Source organism: Ambystoma mexicanum, chromosome 1q, assembly GCF_040938575.1.
Source record: "Ambystoma mexicanum isolate Mex_15411 chromosome 1q, UKY_AmexF1_1, whole genome shotgun sequence".
Classification (NCBI taxonomy): domain Eukaryota; kingdom Metazoa; phylum Chordata; class Amphibia; order Caudata; family Ambystomatidae; genus Ambystoma; species Ambystoma mexicanum.
Window position 1 is genome coordinate 1306024201 of NC_090922.1, and position 14546 is coordinate 1306038746.

At 40.2% G+C, this 14546-nt stretch overlaps 1 protein-coding gene across 1 annotated transcript in view; it reads left to right on the plus strand.

Moving 5' to 3' along the window:
- NDC1 (NDC1 transmembrane nucleoporin) overlaps positions 1-14546 on the plus strand; it is a 367243-nt gene that overhangs the window by 46573 nt on the left and 306124 nt on the right. The window contains exon 2 of the mRNA XM_069642162.1: positions 3827-3947. Within this exon, the coding sequence (XP_069498263.1) occupies positions 3827-3947 (121 nt within the window). The remainder of the gene's footprint in view (positions 1-3826; positions 3948-14546) is intronic.

Below are 14546 nucleotides of genomic sequence, written 5' to 3' on the forward strand. Positions count from 1 at the left end.
ATACCAGTTCATCATGTGCGGCTTAGTGTTTGCATAAGTTGCAGAAATGTGTAAATGATGTGACTAAACTCTGAACATGTGACTCATCCCTTGGATGTTCTGTCTTGCACGAGAAGGAAACGTGCTTACATTATAGACTGGACCCCCGAAGGATGCAATTTGATGACAATTGACACAGATGAAAATAATTAGACCTATCGATAGCATAACAATTGAAACTCAAGTCAATAGCAATGAGCCAAATGAACATAGCACTATTGGGTACTCTAATCGCAAATAGATAGAAATTTAAAAATGACCGAAATATGACTAGGATACATGGCTTACCTTGACCAACAAACAGTTGGATTCAGCAGGCCGAGCAGTATGTTGCAGGAGAACAGGTAGATGGCCACAGGTAGCACACTTACGAGTTTGCTCGAACCGGTCACAGATGGCACGACAACGAGCAGATTAGCATAGATCTCAGTGCTTCTCAGGTAGAACGTTCAGGAGTTGACTTGCAAAGCACAAAGATGTTCTCATGAGACATATCAAGTGGTTTATAAAGTATTAGAAACAGGGGTGTGTTTGTGAATGAATGACGTGTGTATGTCGTGGTATTATGTGGTTTGCAGGGGGGCGGCCTGCCTCAGGGGAGGACTGCCTGCAGACACGGGAGTCTGAGGAGGCCATGTGAGCGATTGCTCCTTTGGCGTGGGATACCTTTTGAAGTGTACATGGTGTTTGGCACCTTGGCCGTTATCGCCCCTGACAGCACACCATGGCAGCGCTCATGCACGGGTGCGAAATGCCTTTGATGGGGGAGGGAGGGAGGTTGGATGGATGGGCCGGTGGGCGTGCAGGCAAGTGTGTGGGAGCGAGGGGCAATCGGGCCCCTCTCATCCTTTACTTCTCAGTAGAAACTCTGACCAAGTGCCTCCAGTAGTGGGTTCGTCCCTTGCCCTTATGTGATAACTTTGGTTGACATTCACGTAGATGGGACCACTGAGCAGGACACGGGGCATCCATGTTTCTACCCCCTTTCGACTCCATCTTGGTGACCAGGCCTCACTGCGATAGTACAGCGCGCAGAGCACATGGCCCCCACCCTCGTTCCCACTCTGACTGGAAAATCCCCGAGGTATTTACAACAGCTAATAAATGTAACACATCAATCTTCCTCTGCGATCACTGTCCTGCATGTGAACCAGCCTGAACTAAGCACACAGCTCGTTCATCTCCACAAACGTGTCCTTGCCCACGCACCCTCGCCAGTGGAATCTTACTGCCATTCTGACCCTGTGTCCCTGCAAGGTATTCTCTTCAAGTGCCAGACCACTGACCACGCCATGATGCCAACCTAGCAGATCCCCAACTAACATTAGACCCCTTCCACAGTATATCGTTGCCCATCAATAACACATGACACATACCGGAGATTCTTGTGAGCACAGACCCACACTTCAACCAGTGTGTTAATTGATAGTATAGATATATGTGTGACTTTTATAGAGACATAACCTACTGAAAGACTTTGAACAAGTGTTAATTAGTGCATGCATTATTGAGAATATATTATGTTAGCTTAGATAGTGACCACCCCGCTTCACAGCGACCTGACCTTCCCCCTATTCGGAGCACAGATGTCTGACGTCCATCCTTGAATGGAGACACACTTAATTCATTTAAAAAATCGAAACAACCGTTGTTGAAATATATGTGGTGGTTTATTTTGTATCTTATTTTGATGGCACAAAAATACAAGACTTTACACATTGTACAGGTCAGGTTGCAGCACAGCGAGGGGAAAATCCCCTGTACTGGCCGCTGTCACTCTGGAAAGTTTCTCTTATGGCACGAACGGCACAGGCGGGTATTACTCTTCGAGCGCGGTGTCCAAGCCTCCCGGGAAGCCACCATGTAAAGGAGCGATAGGCCAACAGCCAGTACCACCTGTGAAAAAGAATGATCCAAACTGTTTTTAAATGAACAAGTTAAGTTTATTAAACGTTTGTTGTCGATGACTATTCTTGTAACTAATGGCATTCTGCTTGGACAAATGCTATCTAGAGACTGCACACTATTGAACGACTTTCATGCGTTAACATATGTATATAATTTTGGATATAGTAGAAGACCATGAAATAGGAGTGGCATCACAAGCAGAGTATACTTACTCGTTACTCGGATTACGAGGACGAACAGTTGCGCGAAGTTCGTGCATAAGCACCATCATTATCCTCAACCCGGACCGTGTGAGGCAGGCTGCCCCTAAATTTGGCAGCTCGGTGATGCATTGCGGTCGTGGCTCGCCTTCCGAGATGTAGGCCACACATCCCGTGTTTTCACAGCAGCAGCAGTTCTCCTTCTCGGTTGGCTTTAGCTCGCACCGATTGCATGTGCACCAGGTGGAAACACCGTCCATGCGACTAGGTCCAGTGTCTTCATCCGTTGATTTGTCCTGCCAACTGCCGTCCGTAGCCCCATCGTTTTCGCGTGTTTCCCTTTCCAGTAGTTCCTCCTCGGTATACTCTGGCTTGTACATGTAGGGCATTATTGTAGCCATTGTGTGGTAAACAAACTAAAATAATTTATAGCGATGGTACAGGTGTTCACACGGGCTACAAGTGGCAAAGGTAGCTGACCAGAGCACAGAAACGAGTCGCAGAATACTCAAAGTAACACAGAGGAATGGAATTGAAAATCTGCTGCTGTGTGTGAAACGGTCTGTTTATACTTATTGAGTAAAGAGGCTTCTTGCTGTTTCCATGGTGACACGTCATTAGCTCAAGCGCAGCGATTGTTGACACGAGACGTGCTTTGGCGTTGTGAAATGGGCGGTTCACGTCTGCTGATGACAGGCTCAGGGGCGGGGGATATTATTTAGTGCCGCAAAAGCAGGTCAGCCAGGACGATGGGGCAAGTGATAGGATTATCACAAAATGGCAGCGTCCTGGTGCCTGTTTTCGCGTGCGTTTAATGGACGAAAACTCGGGTAAGGTCCATAGGAAATTTTTCTAAAATCGTGCGACTTAGGCTTAAAAACACATGGCCGACCCTTAGGGACAATAAAGAATTTTGACCGAACCATTCCTTTAAGAGGTGATGGGAAGGAACCAGTGACGAGTGATGCAGAACTGGCCCAGAGGGGGGGGGGGGTGGTGAGGGCGACAATGTTGTCCTTTATAGTTCTGAATGAGCAAAGAAGCATCTGTTTGGAGGAGACTTTCATAGAGCGAATAATCTTAGTAATATCTTCAGATGCTATGAGAGGGGCGAAGGGATGAGAGGGGGAAGGGCTAAAGGAGTCCTAGGTGCAGATGGAGGTGGGCGGGGAGTAGAGTAGAGGAGAGTGAGGAAAAGACGTCCTGATATTCTGTTGAGAAGTGGGAGGCCAAAGCCATGCAGAGGGAGCCTGGGAAGGAAGAGGAGAGGTGAGGACTGCAGTAGGATTGGCAAGTTCCTTGCAGATTTTGAAAATACATTACATATGACATTTCAAAGCAATCCGCCTAGTGTGCTTTTGTGCCTTGTTGGATCAATGCATTTCAGTGACAGTTGGGAGAGTGACAGACTGAGCAATTGAGAGGCAGAATTGTTTGGCTTGTGCTGAGCAGCTGAAGAATTAGCCGTTCACCCAGACAAGGAGCAAGTGAAAAACAAACTTATTGTCTGACTCTACTTTTACAGATTTGTATGTTTGTGCAGGGTAGTGTGCATTATCCTAGGAATGTGTTAAGAAACGTAGTGCTTGAGCTTTTCAGGTCTTTAAGTGCACATACAAAATATAACCAAGTGTTACTGTTCATCGAAGTTAACATTTGATTTCTTGTCTTCATGTTAGGTTTTGAGTTGGAGAGAAGCTGCTAGCATTGCATGGTCTGTACTTCTGATGCCTTTGTGCACTGTAACCTTTATATTTCTCAGCCGTGTCGATCTACTTCATCCCTTACAGTGGGCCACAGGTAAGTGTGCTTTTTTTTTTTGGTGGCGATTATGCATAAAGTTGGTCCTCTTCATGACAATTGGCTTGACTAAAATAGTTCACATTAAAGTGTGTACAGTTGTATACTTCTGCCTTGCCATTCAAAGCAAAATCATACAGGAGACCGTTTTCATTACTTTGTGAGAAAATAATTAACATACAGCCAGTTAAGGAACACAAAGTAAAATCTTGCGCCAGTAACTTTCATTTTTTGCGTTGCCAGGATAAGGTTTTAGTGCTTAGTCCAGTTTCGAAATTGTGATGTTGGTAGAAGTCAATCCGTAAGATAACCAAGTAAGAATAGTGAAGTTAAGCATATCTTTTGTCAGTGTTTCATGTTGAACGTCTATTTTATTTGTGTGTATATAAATTGCAAATAAAGTGCCATCCTTTTTAAAGGCAAAGCTTTACCACATGGTGCAAAATAAGAGCTCTTCAAGTTTAGGCAGGCTGCTATCTCCTGCTTTCTCACTTTCTCTCCCGCTATGATCGATGGATTTATAAATTGCAGTTCCATGTCAGTTTCGTCTTGGAAGTGATTGGAGGAAGCACTCCAATCAGCAATTATGTATGATTGCATACCTTACTCTTGGGTTTCCGGCTACAAAGGTTGGCGATGCATAATTGTTTCCAGCCGCATTGAAGCACCAGTGTCATTTCTCCCCTGTACAGGGATCGCTGCTGCAATAAAATAAAGCTCTCAGTGAAGTCTTGCCATGACTGATGTAAGTAGCAGAGGTACTCCTGTGGGTAGGTGAACTAGAGGTAGAAGGAACTTGCTCCTTGACATGGGTTGATTCTGAGGGGCCAACCTATTCTAGCGAACACGGAAAAGACACTGATTTCTATCCGACCGCTATCCAGGGAGTGGAGTGATATGGGGTGTAGACTGCAAGGTGTGGGGTGGTGTAGGGATACAAAGAGACTCACACGTGACACTCCAATAATTGAAGTTAGATGGAAGATGTACACAAATATACACTAGAAGTAATCACAACCTGAGGTACGTATAACTGTCACACTACTACTACTTGCACACATATATACATTTACTTGTTGGGGGGGGTTCTGCTAGCAGAACACAGGCACTTTACCTTTTTGATGCAGTTAGACAATTGTAAGCAGTACTTCTTTAAGTAACTGCATAGGGTGAAGGCAGTGTAGAAGAGAACACATAGCAATTTAGAACTAGTTGGACACAGGTAAGTAAATTGTTAGAAAACGTTTAGAACAATCATAATAGATCTAATTCTTAACCCTGTCCTGCCATGCTAGGAGATGGGGTCTGGTTCCATAAGAATCACTTTGCAGAGAGTCAGGAGGGTTTAATGTGCGATTCAAGGATAGTTGGCACAGCCAGCGATTGCAGTTAAATGTTTCAGAAACTGAAAAATAGATTAAATTTTCTAGAGGAAGCCCAGAGGAGAGAGATCCGTTACCAGATCATTCCCGATCATGGCCAGCTAAAGGAGACATAGGGTTAGGATTTTAGGCCTATACAATCCTATGGCCGGCAGGACGGGAATATACCCGTCCCCCCACTGATTCCTTAAGTAACCACTTCAGTGGTTTCTGGATCCACTTGACCCACTTACTTCACTAACGTCTAGGCTTTGTCTGGTCGTGGGAGGTCCAGGTACTGCGGGTAAAGTGGTCCTTTACGGTGTCTGGTTTGGGCAAGTCAGCAGTTCTGGGCTTTGGGGAGATGGCAGTGTTGACTGAACTTCCTTGGTATGATGGGATGAAGACATCCATGGAACAGGTGACATCCGAGGACCTTTAGGATGCGATGGTGGGTAGTAGTGATGGTCACCATGATCAGGCAGTGACGGGAGACCCTCATGGCGAAAACAAAGGATTGGGCCCTGCGTGGCTCCTCTTCGGTCAGGAATGCAGCAGGTGAAGGTGCCTTGTCTCACCAGTTTAAGATCTGTAAGGTCCTAAAGCAGAATTCGTCAGGGCGACCAGTGTAGTGAGGTGGCCCAGGAGAGACCCTTCTGATGGCTCAGCAGGCATGGATCCCCAAGCAGGGGTCTAAGCGTTTGTTCCCACCGATCCTGGAGTTGAACCACCAATGAGGACTTTCTAGAGATCAGTAGTAAGGAGCAGGACTTCACCGGGATTTGGATGATGCTGGTTATCTGCAGTGGTCGTCCTCCGGTTTCAGTGGGCTGCACTTCTTCATATGCGTCTTGTCTCTCATGATGTTGAATGGCTGTAAGAGTCCTCCTTTCATCCAGGATTTGAGCTGGGGTTGCTCCCAAACTAATAATTGGTAAGCAGTAGTTTGTTTGTGCCTACACCTCTTTGCGCCAAATTTCTGATGTAAATGAATAAAAGTACGTAGTCAAGTTTCTTCAAGTATATTTTCTTAATTTATTTGATATATGTTCTGCCCATATGGATGACACGTGTTTCGGCGTTTCATTGGCGCCTTTTTCAAATCCGGGCTGAATGCAAGCGTAACATGTAATAAAACAAAACACAAAACACAAAATATAACATATGAAATAGCATTTTAGCATATTTTGTAACACATTTAGTAGTTAGAATAGTGACTTAGGCTGTGTAGTATATCCTTTTAGCATTCTCAAATTGCATGAACACCTAAAAGTGCAGCACCTCTTAGTTACCTCTAATGGTTAAAAATAAATCCATTACAGTGACTATGTTAGTTTTTTAAAATTAAATTTGTGCAATCCGAAAAAGAAGTAAGTATGGGATGGCATGGACCTAACAATTTTTGGCTGTCAGAAAAGCATGTGAATTTGTTTTCTTACCCTTATTGAATGTAATGCGAATCTCCCTTTCCTTATTTCCGGGAATTAGTTTTTAGTTGAAGTGTATCACCGTAGTTCCAGGGTTAAATCCCACCTAGAACAAATTTGGTTGTTCTGTTATGCTAACATTAGCCTTTTAACCTTCTATCGGATTGATTCTTTATGCATGATTCCCTGGCATATATTTAGACACATTTTAAACTCTAGTAAGCATGACTAGTAACATCTTTCTCATTGCATTTATGTAAAAAGTGCTATTCATATTTGCAATCCTCCAATCGCATTACATATCCTTGGTCTCATGCATTCTGTTACTCTAGCGGTCACTAGGAATTACTTTTTCAGTTACAATGACTGGTAACCGATTTACTCCCCATTTGTGTTTACCAAAACACCCTTTCACGTGAGTTTGAAATCCCAACCAAAATATATTTTGTTTATGCCACTCGGCATCAAGCGTGCTGAATTCTACATTGAGCATGCTTGTAGCGGTGGTCTTTCCACCCCTTAAAAGCGCTTACCTACAAAGTTCTCTTGCTCATGCCTCAAGCATCGGGGGTCCGGTTCTGGCAAATCCTTGTTCATAAAGAGTTAAAGATTGCTAGTCCCTCTTTCCTTTTGTTCATTTACAAAATTCGGCGGCCATACTTTGGGCTGAGTTTTAGTACGTAAGTCCTTTTTTCCTTTTTGATGTTTAAAATGATCTGTTGCATTTGTGTTTAGTGTAACATTGATTTGAATTTAAACTTCCGTATTTATCTTGCGCGGCTGATCTGTTACTTATTATTATGTCCAAATTTACAAAAATTAAAGTTAAAGGAGTAACTAATTTTTCACTATGTTTATTAGTATTTTATTCCCCCCCCCCCCGCAATCTCTTTATATTATGTATACCTAAGACAGTTTCCTGTTGGGAATGGTGCATTATGGTAACTTTAGTTTTCTTCATTGACCATTATTTTCTCACTATATTTTATTAGCCTTCTTTTCACAATTTCAGAATGGTGCATTGTGGTACCTGTGGTTTGATGTAAATTTCGCCTCTCATCTGTTTAACTTTCATCTGATTAGCGGTTTCGCCCATATAGGATCTCCCCATGTGTATATCTAAAACATATGATTTAACAGTGCACATTCTTTTCACAATTTCAGAATAGTGCATTGCGGTACCTGTGGTTTGATGTTAATTTCGCCTCTCTCATCTGTTTAACTTTCATCTGATTAGCGGTTTCGCCCATATATAGGATCTCCCCATGTGTATATCTGAAGCATATGTTTTAACATTGCAGTATTCAATAATATTTTTCTATGCAACAAATTATAATTGAACAAAATAGAAAACCGGAAAAAAACATTTTTGTAATTAATGAAAACATTTGCAATATTCATAACAAGAGTCCTGTATATTATCATTTTTTTGGTTTTGTTTCTGCTATTTCTTTACTACTTCTCCAGCATCACAAAAAGTGAATCATTTCATTGTCTGAATTTAATCCATGTTCCAATGTTTGAAAATGACAGATTAATCTGGCTTCTTCTTGCCTTAAGCAAAGTTCTTGATTTCCTCCTCGTTTGCCCATTTTGATTCTTTTTAGTCCAATAAATCTAATGTCTTTTTTATTTTGCATTTGGTGTTGGTTTTGCCAATGAACAGATAACGGGAGGTTTTTGTCTTGACTTCCTATGGCTGAAATATGTTCTCTAATTCTAGTTCTCAACTCCCGAATGGTGCTCCCAATGTAGAGCAGATTACAGACACATCACTGCGTAGACCACATGTTTGGATCTACAATTAATTTGTTCCCTAATCTTTGTTTTGACACCTTCTTGGTTCGTAAAAGTAACTGTTTCTTGTAGTGCATAGTGGCACATCGAACAGAAGCCACATTTCCTGAAACCTGACTGTGGTTGTCGTAACCATGTTTGTGATCTTGTTTCTTCTTCCTCCTCTTCGGACATCATAGAAGGACTCAACATGTTTTTCAGAGTTCTGGCTTTCCTATAAATTATTGTTGGATAATCTTGTATGTGTTTCTCGATATGTGGGTCTAGTTTTAATAGATACCAGTTCTTTTTTAGGACTTTTTAAAATTTCTTTGTTGTTTGCACAATATGCCGTAATAAAATGAATAGTATCATCTGGTTGTGTACTTTTGCTGCTTTGAGATAATGTTGATTGTCTGGTCATGTTTTTGGCTTTCATTTTTGCAGTTTTAATTGATTTTTGTGAGTATCCTCTGGCCTTAAATCTGTCTGATAACAGTTGACATTCACTCTCAAAATCTGATAATTCTGTGCAATTACGTCGTGCTCTAATGAACTCTCCTTTCGGAATGTTGTAGATAACCGGTTTATGGTGGCAGCTAGTCGCATACAATGTTGAATTGACTTCCGTCTCTTTTCTGAATGTTTTTGTGTGTAATTGTCCTGTGGATACAAAGATGGTTAGATCCAAAAAGTTAATTTCCGTTTTGCTGCTTTGCCCAATAAATTCTAGGCCAAATTCATTGTTATTTGCTTGGTTTAGTAAAGACTCCAGTTCTTCCGGTGTACCGTTCCAAATAATTAGTACATCATCGATGTACCTTAGCCATTTGATTATTTTGTTCTTAAACTCATGTATTTGGTATATGTGTAGGTCTTCAAACATTCCCATTACAATGTTGGCAAGGGCTGGGGCATATTTAACGCCCATTGCGACTCCACGTATTTGTCGAAAAAACTGATTGTTGAACCCATAGAAATACATGTGGATCTTTTCAAATTTGTTCGGAAAATTAAAACTTAAAACATTTTTTGCGACTCAAGTTGAAAAAAGGAAAAAAACATCTGAAACCATAACTAGAAGTGATATAACCATAGAAGAACTAAGCGGTATTCACCTATTACGATCCCTACAAGAACCAGGAGACTATCCAATACATCAAACCATTCATGAGTTAGCAATACAGCCAACTCCTTTTTCCATGAAAGAATTGAAACCCAAATCCAGGTTCACACCCCAGCTATCACCAGATAACATGGTGGACGCATTTTACAGAGCTGTCACACAAGATTTATACTACTTAAGAAAAAGACCACAAATAAAAAACAAGACTAATCTCAAAAATCTTACAGCAAATGAAATTCTTGCCATAAGAAAATTACAATCAAATCATCAATTGGTTGTCAAGGAAGCGGACAAAGGTGGCAACATTATAATAATGAATAGAGTGGATTACATAAAGATGGCTATGAACCACTTGGAAAATCCAGAATGTTATGAGAAATTAATAGGAAATCCAATACCGAAAATAACACAAGATTTGACAAGCCTTATTAATGCCTGGCACCAGCAAGGACTAATAACTGATGAAGAGCAGACACACCTACGGGTAAATAAACCTACAATTCCAACCATATACTTTCTTCCGAAAGTTCACAAGAAATATGACACCATCCCAGAAGGAAGGCCTATTGTAAGTGGCATAGGTTGGGCGACAGAACCTATAGCGGAGTATATTGACAATATAATAAGACCTGAAGTACCTAAAATACAGGCATATCTGAAAGACACAACAGATGCCATTAAAATTGTAGAAGAAATTCAGTGGCAAGATACATACTTATTAGCAACATGGAACGTCAAGGTTCTATATACATCTATTAAATACGAATTGGCCCTGGAGGCAATGGACTATACTTTCAAAAATAGATCTGCGTCATTTTTCAACTCTGTATGCATGCTTAAAGAAATGCTCATGACAACTTTAGAGAACAATGTTTTCATTTTCAACAATCAGTTTTTTCGACAAATACGTGGAGTCGCAATGGGCGTTAAATATGCCCCAGCCCTTGCCAACATTGTAATGGGAATGTTTGAAGACCTACACATATACCAAATACCTGAGTTTAAGAACAAAATAATCAAATGGCTAAGGTACATCGATGATGTACTAATTATTTGGAACGGTACACCGGAAGAACTGGAGTCTTTACTAAACCAAGCAAATAACAATGAATTTGGCCTAGAATTTATTGGGCAAAGCAGCAAAACGGAAATTAACTTTTTGGATCTAACCATCTTTGTATCCACAGGACAATTACACACAAAAACATTCAGAAAAGAGACGGAAGTCAATTCAACATTGTATGCGACTAGCTGCCACCATAAACCGGTTATCTACAACATTCCGAAAGGAGAGTTCATTAGAGCACGACGTAATTGCACAGAATTATCAGATTTTGAGAGTGAATGTCAACTGTTATCAGACAGATTTAAGGCCAGAGGATACTCACAAAAATCAATTAAAACTGCAAAAATGAAAGCCAAAAACATGACCAGACAATCAACATTATCTCAAAGCAGCAAAAGTACACAACCAGATGATACTATTCATTTTATTACGGAATATTGTGCAAACAACAAAGAAATTTAAAAAAGTCCTAAAGAACTGGTATCTATTAAAACTAGACCCACATATCGAGAAACACATACAAGATTATCCAACAATAATTTATAGGAAAGCCAGAACTCTGAAAAACATGTTGAGTCCTTCTATGATGTCCGAAGAGGAGGAAGAAGAAACAAGATCACAAACATGGTTACGACAACCACAGTCAGGTTTCAGGAAATGTGGCTTCTGTTCGATGTGCCACTATGCACTACAAGAAACAGTTACTTTTACGAACCAAGAAGGTGTCAAAACAAAGATTAGGGAACAAATTAATTGTAGATCCAAACATGTGGTCTACGCAGTGATGTGTCTGTAATCTGCTCTACATTGGGAGCACCATTCGGGAGTTGAGAACTAGAATTAGAGAACATATTTCAGCCATAGGAAGTCAAGACAAAAACCTCCCGTTATCTGTTCATTGGCAAAACCAACACCAAATGCAAAATAAAAAAGACATTAGATTTATTGGACTAAAAAGAATCAAAATGGGCAAACGAGGAGGAAATCAAGAACTTTGCTTAAGGCAAGAAGAAGCCAGATTAATCTGTCATTTTCAAACATTGGAACATGGATTAAATTCAAACAATGAAATGATTCACTTTTTGTGATGCTGGAGAAGTAGCAAAGAAATAGCAGAAACAAAACCAAAAAAATAATAATATACAGGACTCTTGTTATGAATATTGCAAATGTTTTCATTAATTACAAAAATGTTTTTTTCCTGTTTTCTATTTTGTTCAATTATAATTTGTTGCATAGAAAAATATTATTGAATACTGCAATGTTAAAACATATGCTTCAGATATACACATGGGGAGATCCTATATATGGGCGAAACCGCTAATCAGATGAAAGTTAAACAGATGAGAGAGGCGAAATTTACATCAAACCACAGGTACCACAATGCACCATTCTGAAATTGTGAAAAGAATGCTAATAAAATATAGTGAGAAAAAAATGGTCAATGAAGAAAACTAAAGTTACCATAATGCACCATTCCCAACAGGAAACTGTCTTAGGTATACATAATATAAAGAGATTGCGGGGGGGGGGAAGGGAATAAAATACTAATAAACATAGTGAAAAATTAGTTACTCCTTTAACTTTAATTTTTGTAAATTTGGACATAATAATAAGTAACAGATCAGCCGCGCAAGATAAATACGGAAGTTTAAATTCAAATCAATGTTACACTAAACACAAATGCAACAGATCATTTTAAACATCAAAAAGGAAAAAAGGACTTACGTACTCAGCCCAAAGTATGGCCGCCGAATTTTGTAAATGAACAAAAGGAAAGAGGGACTAGCAATCTTTAACTCTTTATGAACAAGGATTTGCCAGAACCAAAACAGGACCCCCGATGCTTGAGGCATGAGCAAGAGAACTTTGTAGGTAAGCGCTTTTAAGGGGTGGAAAGACCACCGCTACAAGCATGCTCAATGTAGAATTCAGCACGCTTGATGCCGAGTGGCATAAACAAAATATATTTTGGTTGGGATTTCAAACTCACGCGAAAGGGTGTTTTGGTAAACACAAATGGGGAGAAAATCGGTTACCACTCATTGTAACTGAAAAAGTAATTCCTAGTGACCGCTAGAGTAACAGAATGCATGAGACCAAGGATATGTAATGCGATTGGAGGATTGCAAATATGAATAGCACTTTTTACATAAATGCAATGAGAAAGATGTTACTAGTCATGCTTACTAGAGTTTAAAATGTGTCTAAATATATGCCAGGGAATCATGCATAAAGAATCAATCCGATAGAAGGTTAAAAGGCTAATGTTAGCATAACAGAACAACCAAATTTGTTCTAGGTGGGATTTAACCCTGGAACTACGGTGATACACTTCAACTAAAAACTAATTCCCGGAAATAAGGAAAGGGAGATTCGCATTACATTCAATAAGGGTAAGAAAACAAATTCACATGCTTTTCTGACAGCCAAAAATTGTTAGGTCCATGCCATCCCATACTTCTTTTTCGGATTGCACAAATTTAATTTTAAAAAACTAACATAGTCACTGTAATGGATTTATTTTTAACCATTAGAGGTAACTAAGAGGTGCTGCACTTTTAGGTGTTCATGCAATTTGAGAATGCTAAAAGGATATACTACACAGCCTAAGTCACTATTCTAACTACTAAATGTGTTACAAAATATGCTAAAATGCTATTTCATATGTTATATTTTGTGTTTTGTTTTATTACATGTTACGCTTGCATTCAGCCCGGATTTGAAAAAGGCGCCAATGAAACGCCGAAACACGTGTCATCCATATGGGCAGAACATATATCAAATAAATTAAGAAAATATACTTGAAGAAACTTCACTACGTACTTTTATTCATTTACATCAGAAATTTGGCACAAAGAGGTGTAGGCACAAACAAACTACTGCTTACTTTACAAACGGAGCTGAGGGACTCTGTCTCCGTGTTGACCTACATCCTTGCGACACTAGAATAAAATAATAAAATAAGAAAACCATTGGCAACTTTAATAGCACTAACATACGGGTCGCGACAGTACACCTTATGAGATCCCCACTCAAGAAGTTCCTCACTCAGTAGATAATAATTGGTAAGGCTCTGCACCTTGAATCTGGCAGGGGCTGTGCAACCAAGGACATCCTGTACCCAGTGTTCGGACAGTTTTCTCTGAAGTTCAACTAAGGGCTTAGTAAAACCATTCAACTGTGGCAGTACACGCTTCCACTCTAGTATAAGGCTTTATCACACATAGCCGTGGTCTTTCCACCAAGGAAGCGTTTGTTAAGCAATTCTCTCCGACAATAAGTTGTATTCATACTTCGTATCCCTTGCTTGCAAATTGTATCGGTCACATAAAACATCAAAACTAATCAAACAATCATCTTCTAACGGGCCATTCACTTCTAGAATACCCTTATTGGTCCACCTTTTCCAACATAACGTCTTATGTATTGGAAAAGTCGGTTTGTTCCACAACGCCTCCTTGTTCCACAAGGAGGCGTTCTTCTTTTTCTTCACCCATTATCGTACATGCAAGTGATCTAGTTGGAAGTAATCTGTAATATGCAGTGGTTTAGACATGGTGTAGAGATTTGCAAGCTTGAATGGCAAAATTGCTTGAGCTTCCATTAGTAACCCTAGTGGCAAGATCTTTGTTACTAAAATACATTGCCGATTTTGAAGTATGAAGCCTTTGATGCCTGCCCAAGTTGGGGGTAACCAAAACCCCCATTTGCTATCCCTGGCGAAAGTGTAATGCAGACTAATGCAGAATTCTTTTAGATTTTCTATCACTCCACAAAACATATTAAAAAACCTTGTCCATCTTATTCAATAGTTTTTTGAAAAGCATAGAGGCAGTGACT